The sequence below is a fragment of the Ovis aries genome, chromosome 19, assembly GCF_016772045.2.
Source record: "Ovis aries strain OAR_USU_Benz2616 breed Rambouillet chromosome 19, ARS-UI_Ramb_v3.0, whole genome shotgun sequence".
Taxonomy (NCBI): Eukaryota; Metazoa; Chordata; class Mammalia; order Artiodactyla; family Bovidae; genus Ovis; species Ovis aries.
In genome coordinates, this window is record NC_056072.1 from 46,466,286 (window position 1) to 46,484,816 (window position 18,531).

The 18,531-nt window shown below is 40.6% G+C and overlaps 1 protein-coding gene across 3 annotated transcripts in view; it reads right to left on the bottom strand.

Annotated features, from left to right (window-relative positions):
* Positions 1–18,531, bottom strand: part of CACNA2D3 (calcium voltage-gated channel auxiliary subunit alpha2delta 3) — an 879,694-nt gene that overhangs the window by 424,836 nt on the left and 436,327 nt on the right. For all 3 annotated transcript variants that reach the window (XM_060402372.1, XM_060402371.1, XM_042236061.1), the window contains exons 6-8: positions 10,239–10,370; positions 4,427–4,487; positions 4,182–4,332 (exon numbers count right to left, since the gene is read on the bottom strand). In XM_060402372.1, coding sequence (XP_060258355.1) covers positions 4,182–4,332; positions 4,427–4,487; positions 10,239–10,370 — 344 coding nt within the window. The remainder of the gene's footprint in view (positions 1–4,181; positions 4,333–4,426; positions 4,488–10,238; positions 10,371–18,531) is intronic.

An 18,531-nucleotide genomic window follows, 5' to 3' on the forward strand; every position in this document is an offset into this window, starting at 1 on the left:
GAAAGCTGAGTGCCAAAGAATTGATGCTTTTGAACTGTGGTATTGGAGAAGACTCTTGAGAGTCCCTTGGACTACAAGAAGATCCAACCAGTCCATCCTAAAGGAGATCAGTCCTGGGTGTTCATTGGAAGGACTGATGCTGAAGCTGAAACTCCAATATTTTGGCCACATGATGCAAAGAGCTGACTCATTGAAGAAGACCCTGATGCTGGGAAAGATTGAAGGCAGGAAGAGAAGGGCACGACAGAGGATGAGATGGTTGGATGGCATCACCAACTCATTGAACATGAGTTTGAGAAAACTCTGGGAGTTGGTGATGGACAGGGAGGCCAAGAATAGGACACTACTGATTAACTGAACTGAACTGAAAACACTGAAATGTCTTCTCAAACATCTACCCAGCAGGCAAGAGAAAACTGACAGTGTAATGAAGGGTGAAATGATAATGTCCCCTCCCATAAATGGAATCCAGTCAACAAGAACAATGCACTCAAGCAGATTTGCAGGGCATCCTGCTGGATTTTCAAATATCACAGCCTCCTATACTCGTAACAGCCTGCAACGTGTCTTCCTCTAGACAGCCAAGTGACCACTTTAGACAGACAAAGGAAAAACATACAGCATACTCCTAGAGCAATTCTGCCACTGTAAAAATTGGAAAAGGAGATAGAGGAATAAACCACCACACAATCTGTCAAGGTAAAACTGGTGAAACACATTTAGGGTTGGAAGAGGTGATTTAAGAACATGTAAATGAAGACTTGCCAATTACAAATCTAATGATTAGGACCCTCAAAATACTGTTGTTATGGACTGAATGTTTGTGTCCTCCACTTAATTCATATGTTGAAACCCTTAATCCACAGTGTGATGGTATTTGAAGATGGGACTGGTGGGACATATTATTATGGCCATATATAATATATAATTATAGTTAGATGAGGTCAGGAAGGTAGGACTCTTGTGATGGGACTGTGCCCTGATAAGAGGAGACATGAGAGAGCTTGCCCTCTTTCTCTTTCTTTCTGCACAAGCATAGGCAGAAAAGGCCATATGTGCAGACCAGAAAGAGGCTATGTGCAAGCAAGGAAGAGAATTTTCATCAGAAACTAAGTCCTGCCAGACCTTGATTTTAAACTTTCTAGCCTATGTAACTAGGAGAAAATAAATTAATGTTGTTTAAGCCACTCAATATTTGGTATTTAGTTATGTCAGATGGAGCTGACAATACAGTTTCTAAGTATGTAAATATTATAACCTTCTTAGTGGACATTCTGATAATTCCTAATTCTGTGCAGACTCTCCTTCAGTGTAGCAATTTAACTTTCAGAGTTTATTCAACAGACGCATACCCAGTCTTACAAAAATATATGCACGAGTCCATGGATTGTAGCACTCTTATGTAGAAAAGAGGTTAGTAACTGTATAGTGTCCACCAAAGGGGGACTGGTTAAAAAATTAAGGCAAACTCTAGAGGATGGGATTCTCTGTTCTACAGATACACTTGATACAATATGAGGATAGAAGCAAGTTGCTGAATATTCTATAAAATAGGATTCGATTTTTATGGGAAAAATATGTGTTCATATATATAGAAAAATTTGGAAGAATATGTGCCAAAGGAAAGGGAATGGGAACATTACAGAGTTTTTTAAAATTTTTATATATGTTGCCTATATTAAAAGCAATCAGTACGATAAGAGTTACTACTAATTAGCGGTTCTTTTTAGGACCTCAGGCTTTTAAAATAAATTTGAACATATTTGATCCATCCCCTTATCCATTAAGGGAACAGAGTTCATGATTTTACTATAGAGTCTTCAAATAAAAAAAGTTCAGAGAATCCTTATAGATGTCAAAATAATTATGTAAATAGTCTTGAAGCTGATCATTTATGTTGAAAACTAATAAACAGATGTAGAGTGAGGGTTAATGGGCCCTCTAATGGGTTTCTTTATATAAGCAACCAATTTGGGATAAAAAAATAAATTTTTTCTTTAACTGTTCTATAATAACTGGCATGTCTACTTTTAACTATCTTAATCACCCTCTCTTCATTATTGAGTTGACACTGTTTGTATATCTTAATGAACTTACAGAGATTATTTCAATCGATTGGTTTTGTTAACAGAACAATAAATCCTGACTGATAAAGGATTCACAATGTAATTAGTTAGCTCTTCTTATTATGCAAATTTCTGATACTTCTATAATGAGTAATTAAAGATTAATAAGAAAGATAGTCTCAAATTAGCTGCTTCTTATCTGTAAATGCTTCAGGATGTGAGGATCAGGCCACGTTTGCATATTCACAATGAGACTGGTAACCAAAGTTACTTTTCTTGATTTGGAAGCCCAAAGTTCCATCTAAAAAATCTTCAAAGAGCTATGCCTGAGGCCATACAGTTTCACAGTAAGATGGCTGAGTGGTTCAACGACATTGTCTTCATTTCTGCTCAGGAAAGAGGATGTGGGGAACCTGGACAGTTTTTGAGTCCTCACTGTGTCATCTCCTCGTACCTCTGTCTCCATGTCAAGCAATACAGAACTGGGGTGAAGATCCAATAACATCATCTACATGGGGACACTTAGCAGTGGTACTCCATGGAAAGAAAATGCTGATATAACTCATTAAACAAGGATTCAAACTACTATTTGCCAGGTACTGTCCTAGGCACTAGGGACAGTTCAATGAATAAATAAGACTAACCTCTGGTCCCACGGAATTTATTATTCTCTTTCTTTTCCTTTTGCTTTTTAGGGTTTTTTAAAATCTGAAGCTATTAAATCATGGTGCCCTGTTGTTGTGCCTTTCTGCTCCAAGCCTCATCAGAAGCAGGCAGGACACTAATCAAGCAATCCCTTCTACAAGCCCAGAGTCACTTCAACACCTGGGCCCTCTGGCCAGCAAATAAAAGTGGATGTCATGCCCATGCAGAAGACTGCCCAGAAATAGGGTTCCATGATGACACACTCTGCTCAGGGGCCCAGAGAAGCCATACAGACATAGCAATAGTATTCTTGGGAGAGTGTCCTCGCTGCTCACTCTTCATATAGCAGCCCTTCTTTAACACCCTACCACTGGCTTCCTGTGCACCAGTTCAGGTTATGCTGGCAGGGACCCTGTGGACACTGAGACTGCACCTGCCCCAGCTACAGGTTGAGGTGCAGACTCAAGTGGTTCATCCCAAGACATGCCATTGTGTGTGGCAAAATTAGGATTCAAAACTAAGTCCCAACTCTGAAGCCAAGCTCTGTCCCCCTCACCACACTGCCTCCACCGCCTGCTGCATCCTCTCCGTGTCCCAGAGAGAGGTGATTCAGCAAAGCACAGGTAACCACCACACAGGAGCACCTAGCTAAGTATTCAAGTAAAAGAACCAGGCTCATGTGGCTATCATCTTTGGAAAAGAGTTGGAGGGAAATAGGGGAAATTTGACCCTTAAAAAGACTCATACCAGAGAACTGAGGAGAAGAGGAAAAAGAACTGGAGATGGACTCCTGAATCAGTGCTCCTGCCCAGCCAGCATGTTTCTAACTGGGCTTGTTTCCCAGATTTCTCACTTTTCAGCTCTGTGACCTCTACCAAGATACAGACACACTCTCAATCCCTGCAATTTCACCTGAGAAAATGTCAGAACTACCCCCTACTTCTAGAGCCCCTGTGAGGAATGAGGATAATGCAAATATGAAATGTAAGCAAATGGCACACAGCAGGCACTTAATAAGTACCATTTTTGTTTCTGAAGCGAAGATGGAGTACTCTCTGAGCCTTACCCTGCTCTCTGCATTTTCAATATCTTATCATCATGATTACTATCATTGTCATCACACAAACCTAGCTTAAAATTAATTTCCACATAAGTAAATCTAGTAGTTTAAAGAAAATCTCACTAAGCCTAATTCCCCAAGGTTCTAAAAGGTTTGGTTCCCAAATCCAGTGCTACTCTTCCAGATGACAAAGCCTGAGTGCCAGGTGAGAAAAAAATGTGCCCAACTGCTTTTCCAGACCCCGAAACCCCTCCAATATCATGATTCCATGAACTCACATGGGACTAATGGGCCCTAGTCCTAGGGCATCTAATGCTGTGTATACAAAAGCAATAAGAATGTTAACTGCTTGCTGCTAAAAGATCAAGTGAATTCAAAGTGCAAAGAAAGCACAAAACAGCTGCACTCACAGCAATTATGTTGAAGAAGTCGTCATCCCCCAGCGTATCCAAAATAGACGAGACTGTTTGCTTTGCGATCGTCATACGGAGCCCTTTCATGCTGCCACTGACATCGACTAAAATGACCACGTCTTTTGGAGAAGTCGCTGCCTGGATGTACCTATGTCCGAGGAAAATTAAGCAAAAATGAATTCTGAATCTCTCTGCAAATTTTCTCTTTTAAAAAATAACTATGAGGTTTGACCATTTCCTACCACTTTCGGTTCCTGCAGTCAAAGGCAATGACTCCATTCTCATCTGGTTCCCATTTAATCCCTAGAAGAAAAATGGAGTTATGAGAAACCCAGAAACTTCAAATATTTATTCATAGCATTTCAAGGCTGTTCTGCTCTGCTGATTGAATGAACAGGGTGAAAAATCACATGCAAAGACCAACCCTGGGGCTCATCACATGCTCCATCACCAACTCTGGGAAGGTGCTTTAGGGTTGGAACACCATAGCAAACATGGCCTCAGCTCAGCTGCTCCAGGATCTGCTAGAGAGTGGTGACATCTTTAGTAACCCACTGTCCATCAAGAAAGGACAACACTGCAGCTCCTTCCTAAGGCTAGTTAAAGTTTGCCAAGGCCATTTCTCACTGTTTTACAAGTTGCTGGACCTGGCTGCATCGTTTGTAGATTTCTGGGCAGAGTCATGCCCTGTTCCTGGACCCAGACAGGTAATGTCTAGAGCATGGTGGGGGTGGGGACATTAGAAAGTATTCAGTATGTTTCCATCTCAGAATATACACAGTCTGTTCTCTTGTCAGCCCTGTTTTGGCTTGGCTTTCTACAATGAAATGAAATAAAATGGCCCTAATTATGCTTTTATTATGCTGCATAATAAAAGTTGAATTTCAGTCTTTGAAGCCTGGGGGGTTTTCCCCTTACATAAAATGGGATCCAACATCCTTAGCCTTGTGGCTTGCAGACTGGTCGGGATACATCCAAACTTCACATTCTCTATTTAAAACTTAGTTTTTAAGAATAAACTTTCATTTAAAAAGAAAAGTGTTTGCTGCCTAAAAGTAAGATAGAAAACCCTTGTGTTCAACCATCAGTGTTGCTCAGGGATGGAGGATTTTGCAGTTAAAAAAATAAACACATAAAAATTGTTTCCACAGGAGAAAGGCCTGAGACTGTAGTACTGAGATTCTCCTTTCCAATTAATAAGTGCCAGTTCTCTGGACCACTCTGGGCTGATACTAGGTATGTGCTTAAGATAACACTGCCTAATCATTTCAGAAATAACTATGAGATAGAAGTTTGTAAACTGAAGAGTCATTCTGTTCTGTTCTCCTTGTATCTACATCTCCCTCCCACAAATGGACCTAATTTAAAGATTCTCTGTAACAAATCAGAAAATAGAAGTAAGAGAAGCCACTGCCAAAGGAAGGTTATTAGGTAATGAAGATAAAATAAAAGTGACATGATATTGTACACTAAAGGAGAAGAATGTAGTTTATTTTAAAAACATCTGACACACTGCATTTGTATAAAGCCAAGTATAGCTAGGTTGACAGTCTTGACACATAAAATGAAATTATATCCATAGTGAGGCTAAGTATTGCTCCAGTGTATAACTCCACCAAGAACTGGCTTGAGTGCAGATAAAGAGAATTATTTTTAATGTGTTGACCCACAGCAGACATTCAGTGGACGTTCCTTGACTTGAGCTGTGGCCAGCGTTCTGGGCCGTAACCCCACCTGCGCATCCTCCACCTCACCCTCCTCGGCCACCCTTCCTTCAGCACAGCCTCATCACTGTGTGCTCCACTGGAGGAGAAACAGGCAATCCTGTTTTACTGTCCCAGCATTCAGGCCAGGGCCTAGGGGAAAGCAATTAGTGATACTCTATATTCTCCTTTTGGACTGAGATCCTGTCCCAGAAAATGGGCTTGCAACTCCACACAGGCAAAGCTGAAACTTGGTGCTTTTCAGAAAGGCTCTGGGGAAGACTCTCTCCTCGCCTCTTCTTAGCTTCTGGCAGATCCCAGCAACACTCGGCGTTCTCTGACTTGCCGCTGCATAATTACAATTTCCTCTCTGTCTTCACATGGCTGTTTTCTCTCTGTGTCTGTGCACCCTCCTCTGTCACAGGGACACTTGCTGCATGGGATTTAACACTTATCCAGTAGGATCACTTCCCAACTATATTAGATCTGCAAAGATCCTACTTCCATGAAAGATAACAAGTGAGGCTCCAGGGGCACATGAATTTAGAGGGACACTATTTAACCCACTACACGTAAAACATGTAGGACTTGTAAAATAAACATGAAGAGTGGCCACAGGGCAAACAAGATTATCCAAGGCAGAGAGAACCACGTCTGCCAACGTCTGAGAAGAGCACGTAGAGTTCAAGGAACCAAAGGAGGCCGGGGTGGCCGTGCAGAGGTGTCTACACTGAGGAAAGAGCTCGGTGACAGTGGGGACCCAGAACTACAGGCCTTTGCTGGTTAGGAAAGGAGATACACACAGAGGGGACGAAGACAGTACCTCACCACAGTTCTACACACAGCTGCCCTGATGTCACAACAAAGATAGCCCTCTGACTCAAAATCCGGGCTAGACGGGCTCTGGAGGATGATCTTACTCACACTTGACCTTTGGGCTCAAATCATCATTTCAAGGCAGGGACTCCAAGGCTCTCAAAGTTTAACAGATTTTCCTGAGATTTCCAGTCAGGACTACGACTTGATCTCCCAAATTCCATGCCATTCATTCTCTACCTTATACAGGCAGTGTAAGGCAGTTCCATGAGAATTTACTGGATGTTAGCAAGAGTTAAGTGAACAAAAGTAAAACTGGTTTCTACACCATGGGATGAACATCTTGAGGGTCTTTAATCTGCTTAAATTCATTTTCAACCTCTGCTGCTGGGACAGCAAAAGGCAGCAGTTACCAAATTAATTTGAACATTGAGCCCTTCTGTTCCCATGAATCTCACAACAAGATGTTTTAGGAGACAAACTTCAGGAAACCCTATCCCAGATGGGTACTACCTCTCCTAGGATATTTCAACATTTTAGTATATTTTTTATACACAGCAATATTTTGAAAATGTTCAAGTAATCAAGTAATCTCTTCAGAGAAATAATAGATGGTTCATCTTACATCTTTGAGATCCAGGGAACTGTCACTTAACCAAGAAGCACCCCTAGGAAGCACATAATTTCTGGAAGTGTCAATATGCCTGTGAGATCCCACCCAGGCTGGCTGGGGCATGCACCTCAAGATAGAAAGAATGGTGCTGTTCAGCAGCAGATTTCACTGCCATGCAGCCTTCTCTCTGTGGCACTCTAGACTTCACGGCCAGCATCAGTGATGCCTAGCCTACCTTCCTCAGCTTTTAGAGGACTATGTCCCTAGAACATACAGTATATCCATAGGAGAAACTGAAAATAATGCTGAAACCTCTTCGGCAGATTCAGTGCTTAAATCTAAATAAGTGTTAAAATATCGTGCAATATTCCGATATCCTATTGTTTCTCTCCCAAAGGTATTATAAACTAATATTAGAGGGAAATTAATTTCATCTAACACAACATAGTCTTCTCGCCACATGAAAATGAAGAGTAGGGCAAACAGGGCAGAGCCTAAACTGGGCATCCTCCGAAGGTCAAAAGGTTCAATAAATGTGTTCCCTGCTGGAGCAGGTTGGAACTGAGTTTCTCTCACTGGTAACCAAAATCTCTGATGAATGCATTTTCCCACAAGAGGGAGCTTCATGGGGGAGTGACTTTTCCCCCTTAGCTCACCATTTTAACCTAAGGGCCTCACATGGGGCTTAGAACAAAGCAAAAATTCAGGACACACTTTTGTAAGAAAGAAGAAACATCCTTTCTGCCTAAGGGCAAGTACATTTACCACTGATTCATTCTATTGTACCACTCTAAACATGAAAAGAAGCATCCTAAAAAGAAAAAAGGATCCTAGGGAAAAAAAAAAAAAAAAAAAAACCATGGATCCCTCATCTAACAATCATTTTACGTCCAGGAGACAAGAGGTGTACTCTGTTCAACACTAGGCACAGAGTGAGCTCTGAGATATATCAGGGTAGTGAAGCCCTTTGGAGGACTATGACACATGTCTTTATTTAGACAGAAAATATGCAGAAATTTTACAAAGTCAGAATTCTGCCACAAATGTCATAAAAGAACTGTAAGCATTTCTGTGTCAACTATTCTGATTGTGACTGATAAAAATCTTGTACACAAATTAATCTCTCCTAGGAAAATGAATTTGAGCAAACTCTGGGAGACAGTGGAGAACAGAGGAGCCTGGCATGCTGCAGTCCATGAGGTCACAAAGAATCGGACGTGACTTAGCGACTGAACATTAGATAAACCCTTTATGAGGATTTTCTTCTGTTATGGACTGAACGTTTGTGTCCAGCAACATTCGTAGGTTGAAGAACCCCTATGTTCTGATATTAAGAGGTGATTGTTTTCGCGAATAGGTTTGGATGAAGTCATGAGACTGGAGCCCCCATGATGGGATTAGTGTCCTTCCAGAAAAGAGTAAGAAAAACTAGAGCTTCTTCTCTCTCCCATGTTAGGACACAGGGAGAAGTAGCCGTCTGTAAGCCAAAACCAGGGGTTTCATTAGGAATCAAATCTTCATCTTGGTCTTCCCAGCCTCAAAAACAATGAGGAATAAATGTCTATTGTTTAAGTCGCACACACCTAGTCTGTGGTGTTTTGTTACAGCAGCCCAAGATGACTAATACATCTCTATTATCAAATTTCAAATTTGAAACTTTTGAATTCAGTTTGAAGACTTCCTGCTGGGTGGAGACAATAGATAGTCTGTGGTTTCTTTTTATTTACTCCACCTTCATTCAAATGCCGCGTTGTTAAGTTGTTCCTATGGCTTCCTGATGGATCAGCCCCCCACCATGCTCTATTTTCACATCTGCATTAAATTTACTCACTGTTGAGTATATCAGAGCAGATTGCAATTTGGTGACACTGGAACTTTAATAGACCACTGTTTATTATAATGTTATCTTTAATAGGATGCTTATTGTTTAAATTTCTGTGAGCTCCAGGAGGAACCATGCATGCCCTGCTGAACACAGCTCTTGGGAAATGTTGACTAATCTGGCAAAGCAGGCACTCGGCAGGCAAGTCTCAGGGGACAGATGCTGTGTGCAGGGCAAACAGCTCCTGCAGGCAGAGGCTGGCAGTCTCAGAGCCTCAAAGTGAGAAGACATCAGGTGCCTAGTCTTACTTAATGAAAACATAAAAGACTCTACTTAATTGCTCCAAGATTATGCAGGGCATTTTTTTTCTCCTTCTTTTAGGTTGAGCTTGTTAATTTCTACAGCTGTGATGCTGGCACAATTGCAGCCTCGAGTCCTGTTTCACAACTTGTAAGCAAAATTAAAACCTCCTTTTTTTTTCTTCCTTTTTTAATTACAATTTAAACCTAGCCAATATTACATTCCTATTGCAAAGCAGAGGCCTGAGAAGGCCACAGAAGGAACACTTGTTCCAAAGTCATGGTGGATTGTTTGAGGGTGCTCTTGGTGGCACTGACATCAGTAGTGCTTTGGCCATTTCAGCCTCTTCCTCTCAGCCGTGGAGTGGGGAAGCCTAAGCTCAAATTTTTCCATTTCTTACATTTTTCAGTTGGAATTTAACTCAGCTGATCATGGCTTTCTCCTTTCCCTGGTAATAACAACAATGATAACAGTAATAGCAATAAAAGCAATCTCTTGTGCAGAAAGATTAAGTGTGGTATGTTTCACACCCCAACTCCTCACTTTTGGTGGTGAATCTATGAACTACTCTATTGAGAAAGACGCTGAAATGACATGTAGGTCCTTACATGGGTGTGCACACATATGCAGATGCCACACTGCATTTCTGTCCTGTACTCTGTCAACAGATTTAAAATATTTGAATTTAATCCTTCATTTTCTCCTAAGGGAAGAGAAAAAAACTTTTAACCCTGAACCCTAAAGGAAAATACCACAGAATCAGTAACTTGAATTGTAATTCTCAATGCAGGGATACTCACCTGGATACTGCCTAAAAAAGCCCTTTGCACTTCCAAAGTACTGCCATATGAGACTTGGGTCACGATCAAAGTTATCCACAAAAACTTTGTTTAGGGATTCGGACCAGTAAACTCCATTGACAATTGCTGGGTCTGGAGAAAAACAGAAGGGGAAGAGAGAAAGAAGAGAAATGTTACAAACTAAAGTGAAACTGAACCAGGATGGCATTTCATACAGCTGACAGATATCACCATGGGGGCTATCAGGCAGGAAGATGTGAAGAAAGTTAAGACCTCCCAAAATGGTTAGCTCCTAGGAACTGAATACATTAGGGCTTCCCCATCCTGCTTGAGCCCGCCAAGCCACCCAGGAGCCTCTGTTTATAACTCCTTACTTGAAAGGCACATCCCTTTTTGGGTAACTTTGAATCTGGCTGAGCAAATAGTTCTTTAGAAAGAAAGAGAGATCTTCTTAGCACTCTGTTCTGCATTTTGGCTCCTGAGTCAGAACTCAGCATTAAAAACAGGAAAAATGTGTTTTCTGTCACTACAATCACCTAAGTCAACACAGTGCTGTTTTAGTTCTCTCCACCTCTAACATAAAAGTTTGTTTCAAAAATAAATAAATTGGAAATACACAACTAAATCTCTCTACTTCTTCTGTTCAGCAGATTATGAGCTCCTTGAGGGCAGGAATCATCTTGCCTTGGTAGCCTGCTGCACACCTTTGACCAGCACATGGCAGAAACGCCAGAAATGTTAGATGGATAAAGAAATGAATGGATGGATGAATAAAACAAAGGTTGTTCTCCAATTCCATACAACTGTCTACTCTTCTGCCCTGTGAATCCTTGAGTCAATCTCTTTTCCTCATCCTTAGCAGTCTAAAGATAACCCCTTGCCTTTTGTCCACAGATGAGAATTCAGAGTGAAGACAAAGACAGAAAATAAATTATTTCTTGTATGCTGGTCAAAGATCATCCTCTGATCCCACTGAGGATGCTCTTTAAATGGCCATTTTTCTTTAACCTTAGAGGATTGTATTTCAAAATGATGAAACACTTAGCAAAATTTTGTTAGAAGAGAATAGATAATTGTCCACTCCCAGTATAATGAGGGTTAGGATGAGCAATTAAGCCAGTGTGCCACAACTACTGAGCCCATGCTCTAGAGCCTGCGAACCTCAACTACTGAGCCAGCTCACCTAGAGCTGTGCTCCACAGCAAGAGAAGCCCCCACACAGCAATGAAGAGCAGCCTCAGCTCATCACAACTAGAGAAAGGTTGTGTGCAGCGAAAAGACCCATAACAGCCAAACAATAAAATAAGTAAATCTTAAAAAAAAAACCCACAAACATTGACAAAAATGGATTAATGGCCACAGGCATTCAAAAGCCATCAGTGGAGTTAGTCCATTGCCCTGGAGTCCAGCACCCTCACCAGAATCCCTGTGGGACTGTGAATCACAGCAACCCCACTGCGGCATCCTCACTGCAAAATCCTTCCATACTTCACAGACAGTGGGAAAGGGGACAGACTCCATCAGTCCAGTCAAGTCACACAGCAAGCCAACAAGCAAAGCAACTCTAGAAATGCTTATATAAATCAGGACACCACAAGAAAGCTCACTGTTGGTACTGGTGTTACTGGTGCTCATCACTCCTCCACCCAGGCTGCCTGCCTTTGCCAGTTGATTCCTTCTAAGAGGATGAGGATGAGACAGAGCTCAAGATATAAGTCTAACTCAGTGGACAGACATGGCTCCTTGTCTTAATGTCTCACCTCCAGCCTACCTCATTCTTTCAGACCACTTACCCAGATTAAACAGGCCACTGGGATTCTAACTTTCATCTCAAAGGTAAATGCTCTAACTCTTGTAAACTATAATAAACCACGTCCTAGACCAGAAGAGTGAAAACAATCAACTTTTTCCTGCAAAGTAATTTTGAGTAAGACTTTATCCTCACCATTTTGGAAACTATGGTGCATTATTGTTCCTGTCCATGCTTGACAATAATTACTGTGACTCACTCCTTGCTGTGAAAGCCACTTAAATTCATACACAAAGGTGCAAATACAATAATGACATTGAAAAATCCACAGTTCTTTGTCTCGTCCATCAATGACTTCAATTATAAAATCTTTCCACAAATTAGAGGCAAAAATTCCATTTCAGTAGCTCTCTGTGTTTCAACATGTTAAAGAGTTCATCATCTTTCAGTTAGACGATTTTTTCTTGAGCATGGTTTCTCTGGTGGTAGTAAAAGGCTTCCCCTGTCTCCAGGTGGCCCTAGTAACCTAGTGAGATTGCTCCTCCCTCTGGGAACTGTGAGCACCTTCAGAAATGCAAAAAGAACTGCGGTATCTGAGGATCGTTTCACCCACTTCATTTGAACACCACAACTTGCACCAAACTTATGCCTCTTTATTTATTTTTTTTTTTTTTTTAGTTTTTTATTTTTTAAATTTTAAAATCTTTAATTCTTACATGCATTCCCAAACATGAACCCCCCTCCCACCTCCCTCCCCATAACATCTTTCTGGGTCATACCCATGCACCAGCCCCAAGCATGCTGCATCCTGCGTCAGACATAGACTGGCAATTCAATTCACATGATAGTATACATGTTAGAATGTCATTCTCCCAAATCATCCCACCCTCTCCCTCTCCCTCTGAGTCCAAAAGTCCGTTATACACATCTGTGTCTCTTTCCCTGTCTTGCATACAGGGTCATCATTGCCATCTTCCTAAATTCCATATATATGTGTTAGTATACTGTATTGGTGTTTTTCTTTCTGGCTTACTTCACTCTGTATAATCGGCTCCAGTTTCATCCATCTCATCAGAACTGATTCAAATGAATTCTTTTTAACAGCTGAGTAATACTCCATTGTGTATATGTACCACAGCTTTCTTATCCATTCATCTGCTGATGGACATCTAGGTTGTTTCCATGTCCTGGCTATTATAAACAGTGCTGCGATGAACATTGGGGTACATGTGTCTCTTTCAATTCTGGTTTCCTCGGTGTGTATGCCCAGCAGTGGGATTGCTGGGTCATAAGGGAGTTCTATTTGCAATTTTTAAGGAATCTCCACACTGTTCTCCATAGTGGCTGTACTAGTTTGCATTCCCACCAACAGTGTAGGAGGGTTCCCTTTTCTCCACACCCTCTCCAGCATTTATTGCTTGCAGATTTTTGGATCGCAGCCATTCTGACTGGTGTGAAGTGGTACCTCATTGTGGTTTTGATTTGCATTTCTCTAATAATGAGTGATGTTGAGCATCTTTTCATGTGTTTGTTAGCCATCCATATGTCTTCTTTGGAGAAATGTCTATTTAGTTCTTTGGCCCATTTTTTGATTGGGTCGTTTATTTTTCTGGAGTTGAGCTGCATAAGTTGCTTGTATATTTTTGAGATTAGTTGTTTGTCAGTTGCTTCATTTGCTATTATTTTCTCCCATTCCGAAGGCTGTCTTTTCACCTTGCTTATATTTTCCTTTGTTGTGCAGAAGCTTTTAATTTTAATTAGATCCCATTTGTTTATTTTTGCTTTTATTTCCAGCATTCTGGGAGGTGGATCATAGAGGATCCTGCTGTGATTTATGTCTGAGAGTGTTTTGCCTATGTTCTCCTCTAGGAGTTTTATAGTTTCTGATCTTACATTTAGATCTTTAATCCATTTTGAGTTTATTTTTGTGTGCGGTGTTAGAAAGTGATCTAGTTTCATTCTTTTACAAGTGGTTGACCAGTTTTCCCAGCACCACTTGTTAAAGAGATTGTCTTTACTCCATTGTATATTCTTGCCTCCTTTGTCAAAGATAAGGTGTCCATATGTGTGTGGATTTATCTCTGGGCTTTCTATTTTGTTCCATGGATCTATATGTCTGTCTTTGTGCCAGTACCATACTGTCTTGATGACTGTGGCTTTGTAGTAGAGCCTGAAGTCAGGCAAGTTGATTCCTCCAGTTCCATTCTTCTTTCTCAAGATTGCTTTGGCTATTCGAGGTTTTTGTATTTCCATACAAATCTTGAAATTATTTGTTCTAGTTCTGTGAAAAATGTGGCTGGTAGCTTGATAGGGATTGCATTGAATTTGTAAATTGCTTTGGGTAGTATACTCATTTTCACTATATTGATTCTTCCAATCCATGAACATGGTATATTTCTCCATTTATTAGTGTCCTCTTTGATTTCTTTCATCAGTGTTTTATAGTTTTCTATATATAGGTCTTTAGTTTCTTTAGGTAGATATATTCCTAAGTATTTTATTCTTTTTGTTGCAATGGTGAATGGAATTGTTTCCTTAATTTCTTGTTCTACTTTCTCATTATTAGTGTATAGGAATGCAAGGGATTTCTGTGTGTTGATTTTATATCCTGCAACTTTACTATATTCATTGATTAGCTCTAGTAATTTTCTGGTGGAGTCTTTAGGGTTTTCCATGTAGAGGATCATGTCATCTGCAAACAGTGAGAGTTTTACTTCTTCTTTTCCAATTTGGATTCCTTTTATTTCTTTTTCTGCTCTGATTGCTGTGGCCAAAACTTCCAGAACTATGTTGAATAGTAGCGGTCAAAGTGGACACCCTTGTCTTGTTCCTGACTTTAGGGAAATGCTTTCAATTTTTCACCATTGAGGATAATGTTTGCTGTGGGTTTGTCATATATAGCTTTTATTATGTTGAGGTATGTTCCTTCTATTCCTGCTTTCTGGAGAGTTTTTATCATAAATGGATGTTGAATTTTGTCAAAGGCCTTCTCTGCATCTATTGAGATAATCATATGGTTTTTATTTTTCAATTTGTTAATGTGGTGAATTACATTGATTGATTTGTGGATATTGAAGAATCCTTGCATCCCTGGGATAAAGCCCACTTGGTCATGGTGTATGATCTTTTTAATGTGTTGTTGGATTCTGATTGCTAGAATTTTGTTGAGGATTTTTGCATCTATGTTCATCAGAGATATTGGCCTGTAGTTTTCTTTTTTTGTGACATCTTTGTCAGGTTTTGGTATTACGGTGATGGTGGCCTCATAGAATGAGTTTGGAAGTTTACCTTCCTCTGCAATTTCTGGAAGAGTTTGAGGAGGATAGGTGTTAGCTCTTCTCGAAATTTTTGGTAGAATTCAGCTGTGAAGCCGTCTGGACCTGGGCTTTTGTTTGCTGGAAGATTTCTGATTACAGTATCAATTTCCGTGCTTGTGATGGGTCTGTTAAGATTTTCTATTTCTTCCTGGTTCAGTTTTGGAAAATTGTACTTTTCTAAGAATTTGTCGATTTCTTCCACGTTGTCCATTTTATTGGCATACAACTGCTGATAGTAGTCTCTTATGATCCTTTGTATTTCTGTGTTGTCTGCTGTGATCTCTCCATTTTCATTTCTAATTTTATTGATTTGATTTTTCTCTCTTTGCTTCTTGATGAGTCTGGCTAATGGTTTGTCAATTTTATTTATCCTTTCAAAGAACCAGCTTTTGGCTTTGTTGATTTTTGCTATGGTCTCTTTTGTTTCTTTTGCATTTATTTCTGCCCTAATTTTTAAGATTTCTTTCCTTCTACTAACTCTGGGGTTCTCCAACTCTTCCTTTTCTAGTTGCTTTAGTTGTAGAGTTAGGTTGTTTATTTGACTTTTTTCTTGCTTCTTGAGGTATGCCTGTATTGCTATGAACTTACTTATGCCTCTTTAACAAAAGGGGGCTTTGATTTTCCAAGGATATGGTGAACAATGGGAGTAGAATCAGTAAAAAAAAAAAAAAAAAAAAAACATGGCCTAGTTAAAACAGAGGCTGTGTTACACATGTCTGTATGATCAAATATTTGAAATAAGATTTCCTCGGGCTTCTGAAATGATCAGTGTATTGATTTCGCAAGCCTGTTTAGCAAGTAATTTTAATAGAAGGGAAAATCTTGAACTGCTCTCCATTGCTACAGTCATCTAAGAGATGGGAAAAAAAGGAACACTGTGTCATTATTAAATGGAGTCTTTATCTAAATATTTAGCTTTTTAAAAAAGACAAGTTAAAAATAATTTTCTCAATAGCACTGACTGACAGAAAGTGAAAGTGAAGCAGCTCAAGGTCAGTGCTACACACTGTACCCTGTGTGCCCAGGCTCCCAGATCCTCCACTGTCCACAGAGGAGGAGGGGAACACCACATTGGGGTGCGGACCGGCAGCCTATTCAGATGTTCCCTCTCTGGGTGCTGAGCTGATTTGCTTTCTTACGGCCACCTGTAAAAGTGACAGCATCCTCCTAAGCAAGCAGCTTTACCTTGTCCCTTGTTTGTGCTTTATTTCAAACTTTGTTAAAAGTTCCCTTTGCTTCAGTTAGGGTTCTTCAGGAGTCTGAGATTAATCTAAGTTTGGGGCTTTACCTTCACCCCTAATTTATAGGGTTTAATGGACTGTATTAATTTCCTATGGCTGCTGAAAGAAATTACCAGAAATTGGGGTGGGGGTAGCAGCAGGGGCTTAAAATAACAGAAATCTACTCCAGAGGTCAAGACTCCAAAATCAAGGTGTCTGCAGGGTTGGTTCCTTCTGGAGGCTTGGGGAGAACCTGTTCCCTGCCTCCCTCCCAGCTCCTAGTGGTAGCCAGCAGCCCTTGACATTTCTTGCCTGATAAACACATCACTCCAATTTCTGCCTTCATCTTCACTTGGCCTCTGCAGGTCTATTTCTGGGTCAAATCTTTTTTATCTTTAAGAAAACCAGTCACTGGATTCGGGGTCCACCCTAAAATTCAAGATGATCTCATCTCAAAAGCTTTAACTTAATTATATCTGCAAAGACCCTATTTCCAAATACGGTCACATTTGAATGATGTACCAGAGGTTAGGACTTGAACACAGAGGCCACCTTTAGAAGCCACTAATCAATCCACTGCATGTCCTCACACTCTCTTAATTCTCCTATACAACATACCCATATTCCATGGTTGTTAATGTACAGTTTTTAACATCTGAGTTTGATACATGCAGTCTTTTTTCCAAGTGAAGGATGTTTAAGGGCCTTCTACCTTTTCCTCTTTATGGGAACAATTCAGATTTTCATGTCTGCATTATCATTTTATGAGCTTACAATTCTTCCTGACCTCTTTCAATGGATCCCACCTGTAGTGTACCAAATTGGATTCAAATCATTTCCCTTAATGTTTAGTGTTGTGTCAATGCCCAGGCTCTTTACTCAATACAGTGAATTCCACATAACATGTTCCATTTTCTCCAATGTCCCTGTCCATTCCGCATCAATTTATGACTCATACTGGTCAATATCAACTCCAGGAACAGCAGTTCCTCCTCCTGTTTCCTCTACTTTCTGAGAGATTAAAATACTTCTGATGCCAGTCAAAAATTTATCAGCTGCTCAGCTTTTAGTAAAACAGACTACTAGCAGATGTTTAGAGAGTACGAGTCCCACACCACACTGATCAATTTGAAATTTGTATCTGAAAAGCATTCACACATCCCTGGTCTGTCTTTATAATGTATCATACAACCTATCAAAAATCATATTAGTAGCTTCCTTTTTTATTTCCCCTAAATAACTGCTCTCATAGGTGCTTTCCTCTCAAGCTTGCACATTGCTACATAGAGGTCACCTCATGTTGCAGATGGCTTTCTTTCTGCACACTCCCCTCACACACACATACACACACACACACACACACACACACATACACACACACACACACACACACACTCATTTTCTTTCAGTTCTAGTTCTATAACATCACATTTCAGTCCCAAGTTTCATCTTCCTGTGCCCTGAGACAATCAGCCTCAAGCAAATTCATGTATGTACAGCACTTAGCACAGCAATTGGCACATACAGAACACTCCATAAACAGTGACCATCACTTTCTCCATGTCTTAGCAAATATATGAGATTCTGAGATGACTCCCAACTTTCCTCCCTGTTCTCTGCAGGGTGCCTCTGAGCAGTACTGCCATACTGGTGCAGTCACCAGCCTGGAACTCAGGCTCTAGAGCTGGAGTCTCAGGTTTAAGACCTCACTCAACAGTTGTTAGCTACTGGCCTGGATCTGGGACTTAACCTCCCTGAGTCTCAGTGTCTTCATCTGCAGAAAGCAAATGAGAGCAGGCCTCCCTCAAGAATTGGTGATACAAAGCACTCAGCAGGAGGGCTCCGAAAGTGTCAGTGGGGACATCATCAGTTGCAGCTCTGTGGTGAGCTGCTGACACCCCAACCAGGGGAGTCCAGCTGTCCTAGGACCACCCAGGCAAGGTTCTAGGTATCTTCCCCCCTTCCTCAAATTATCAGGGCCAGGCACTCTTGATGACTCTTCCATT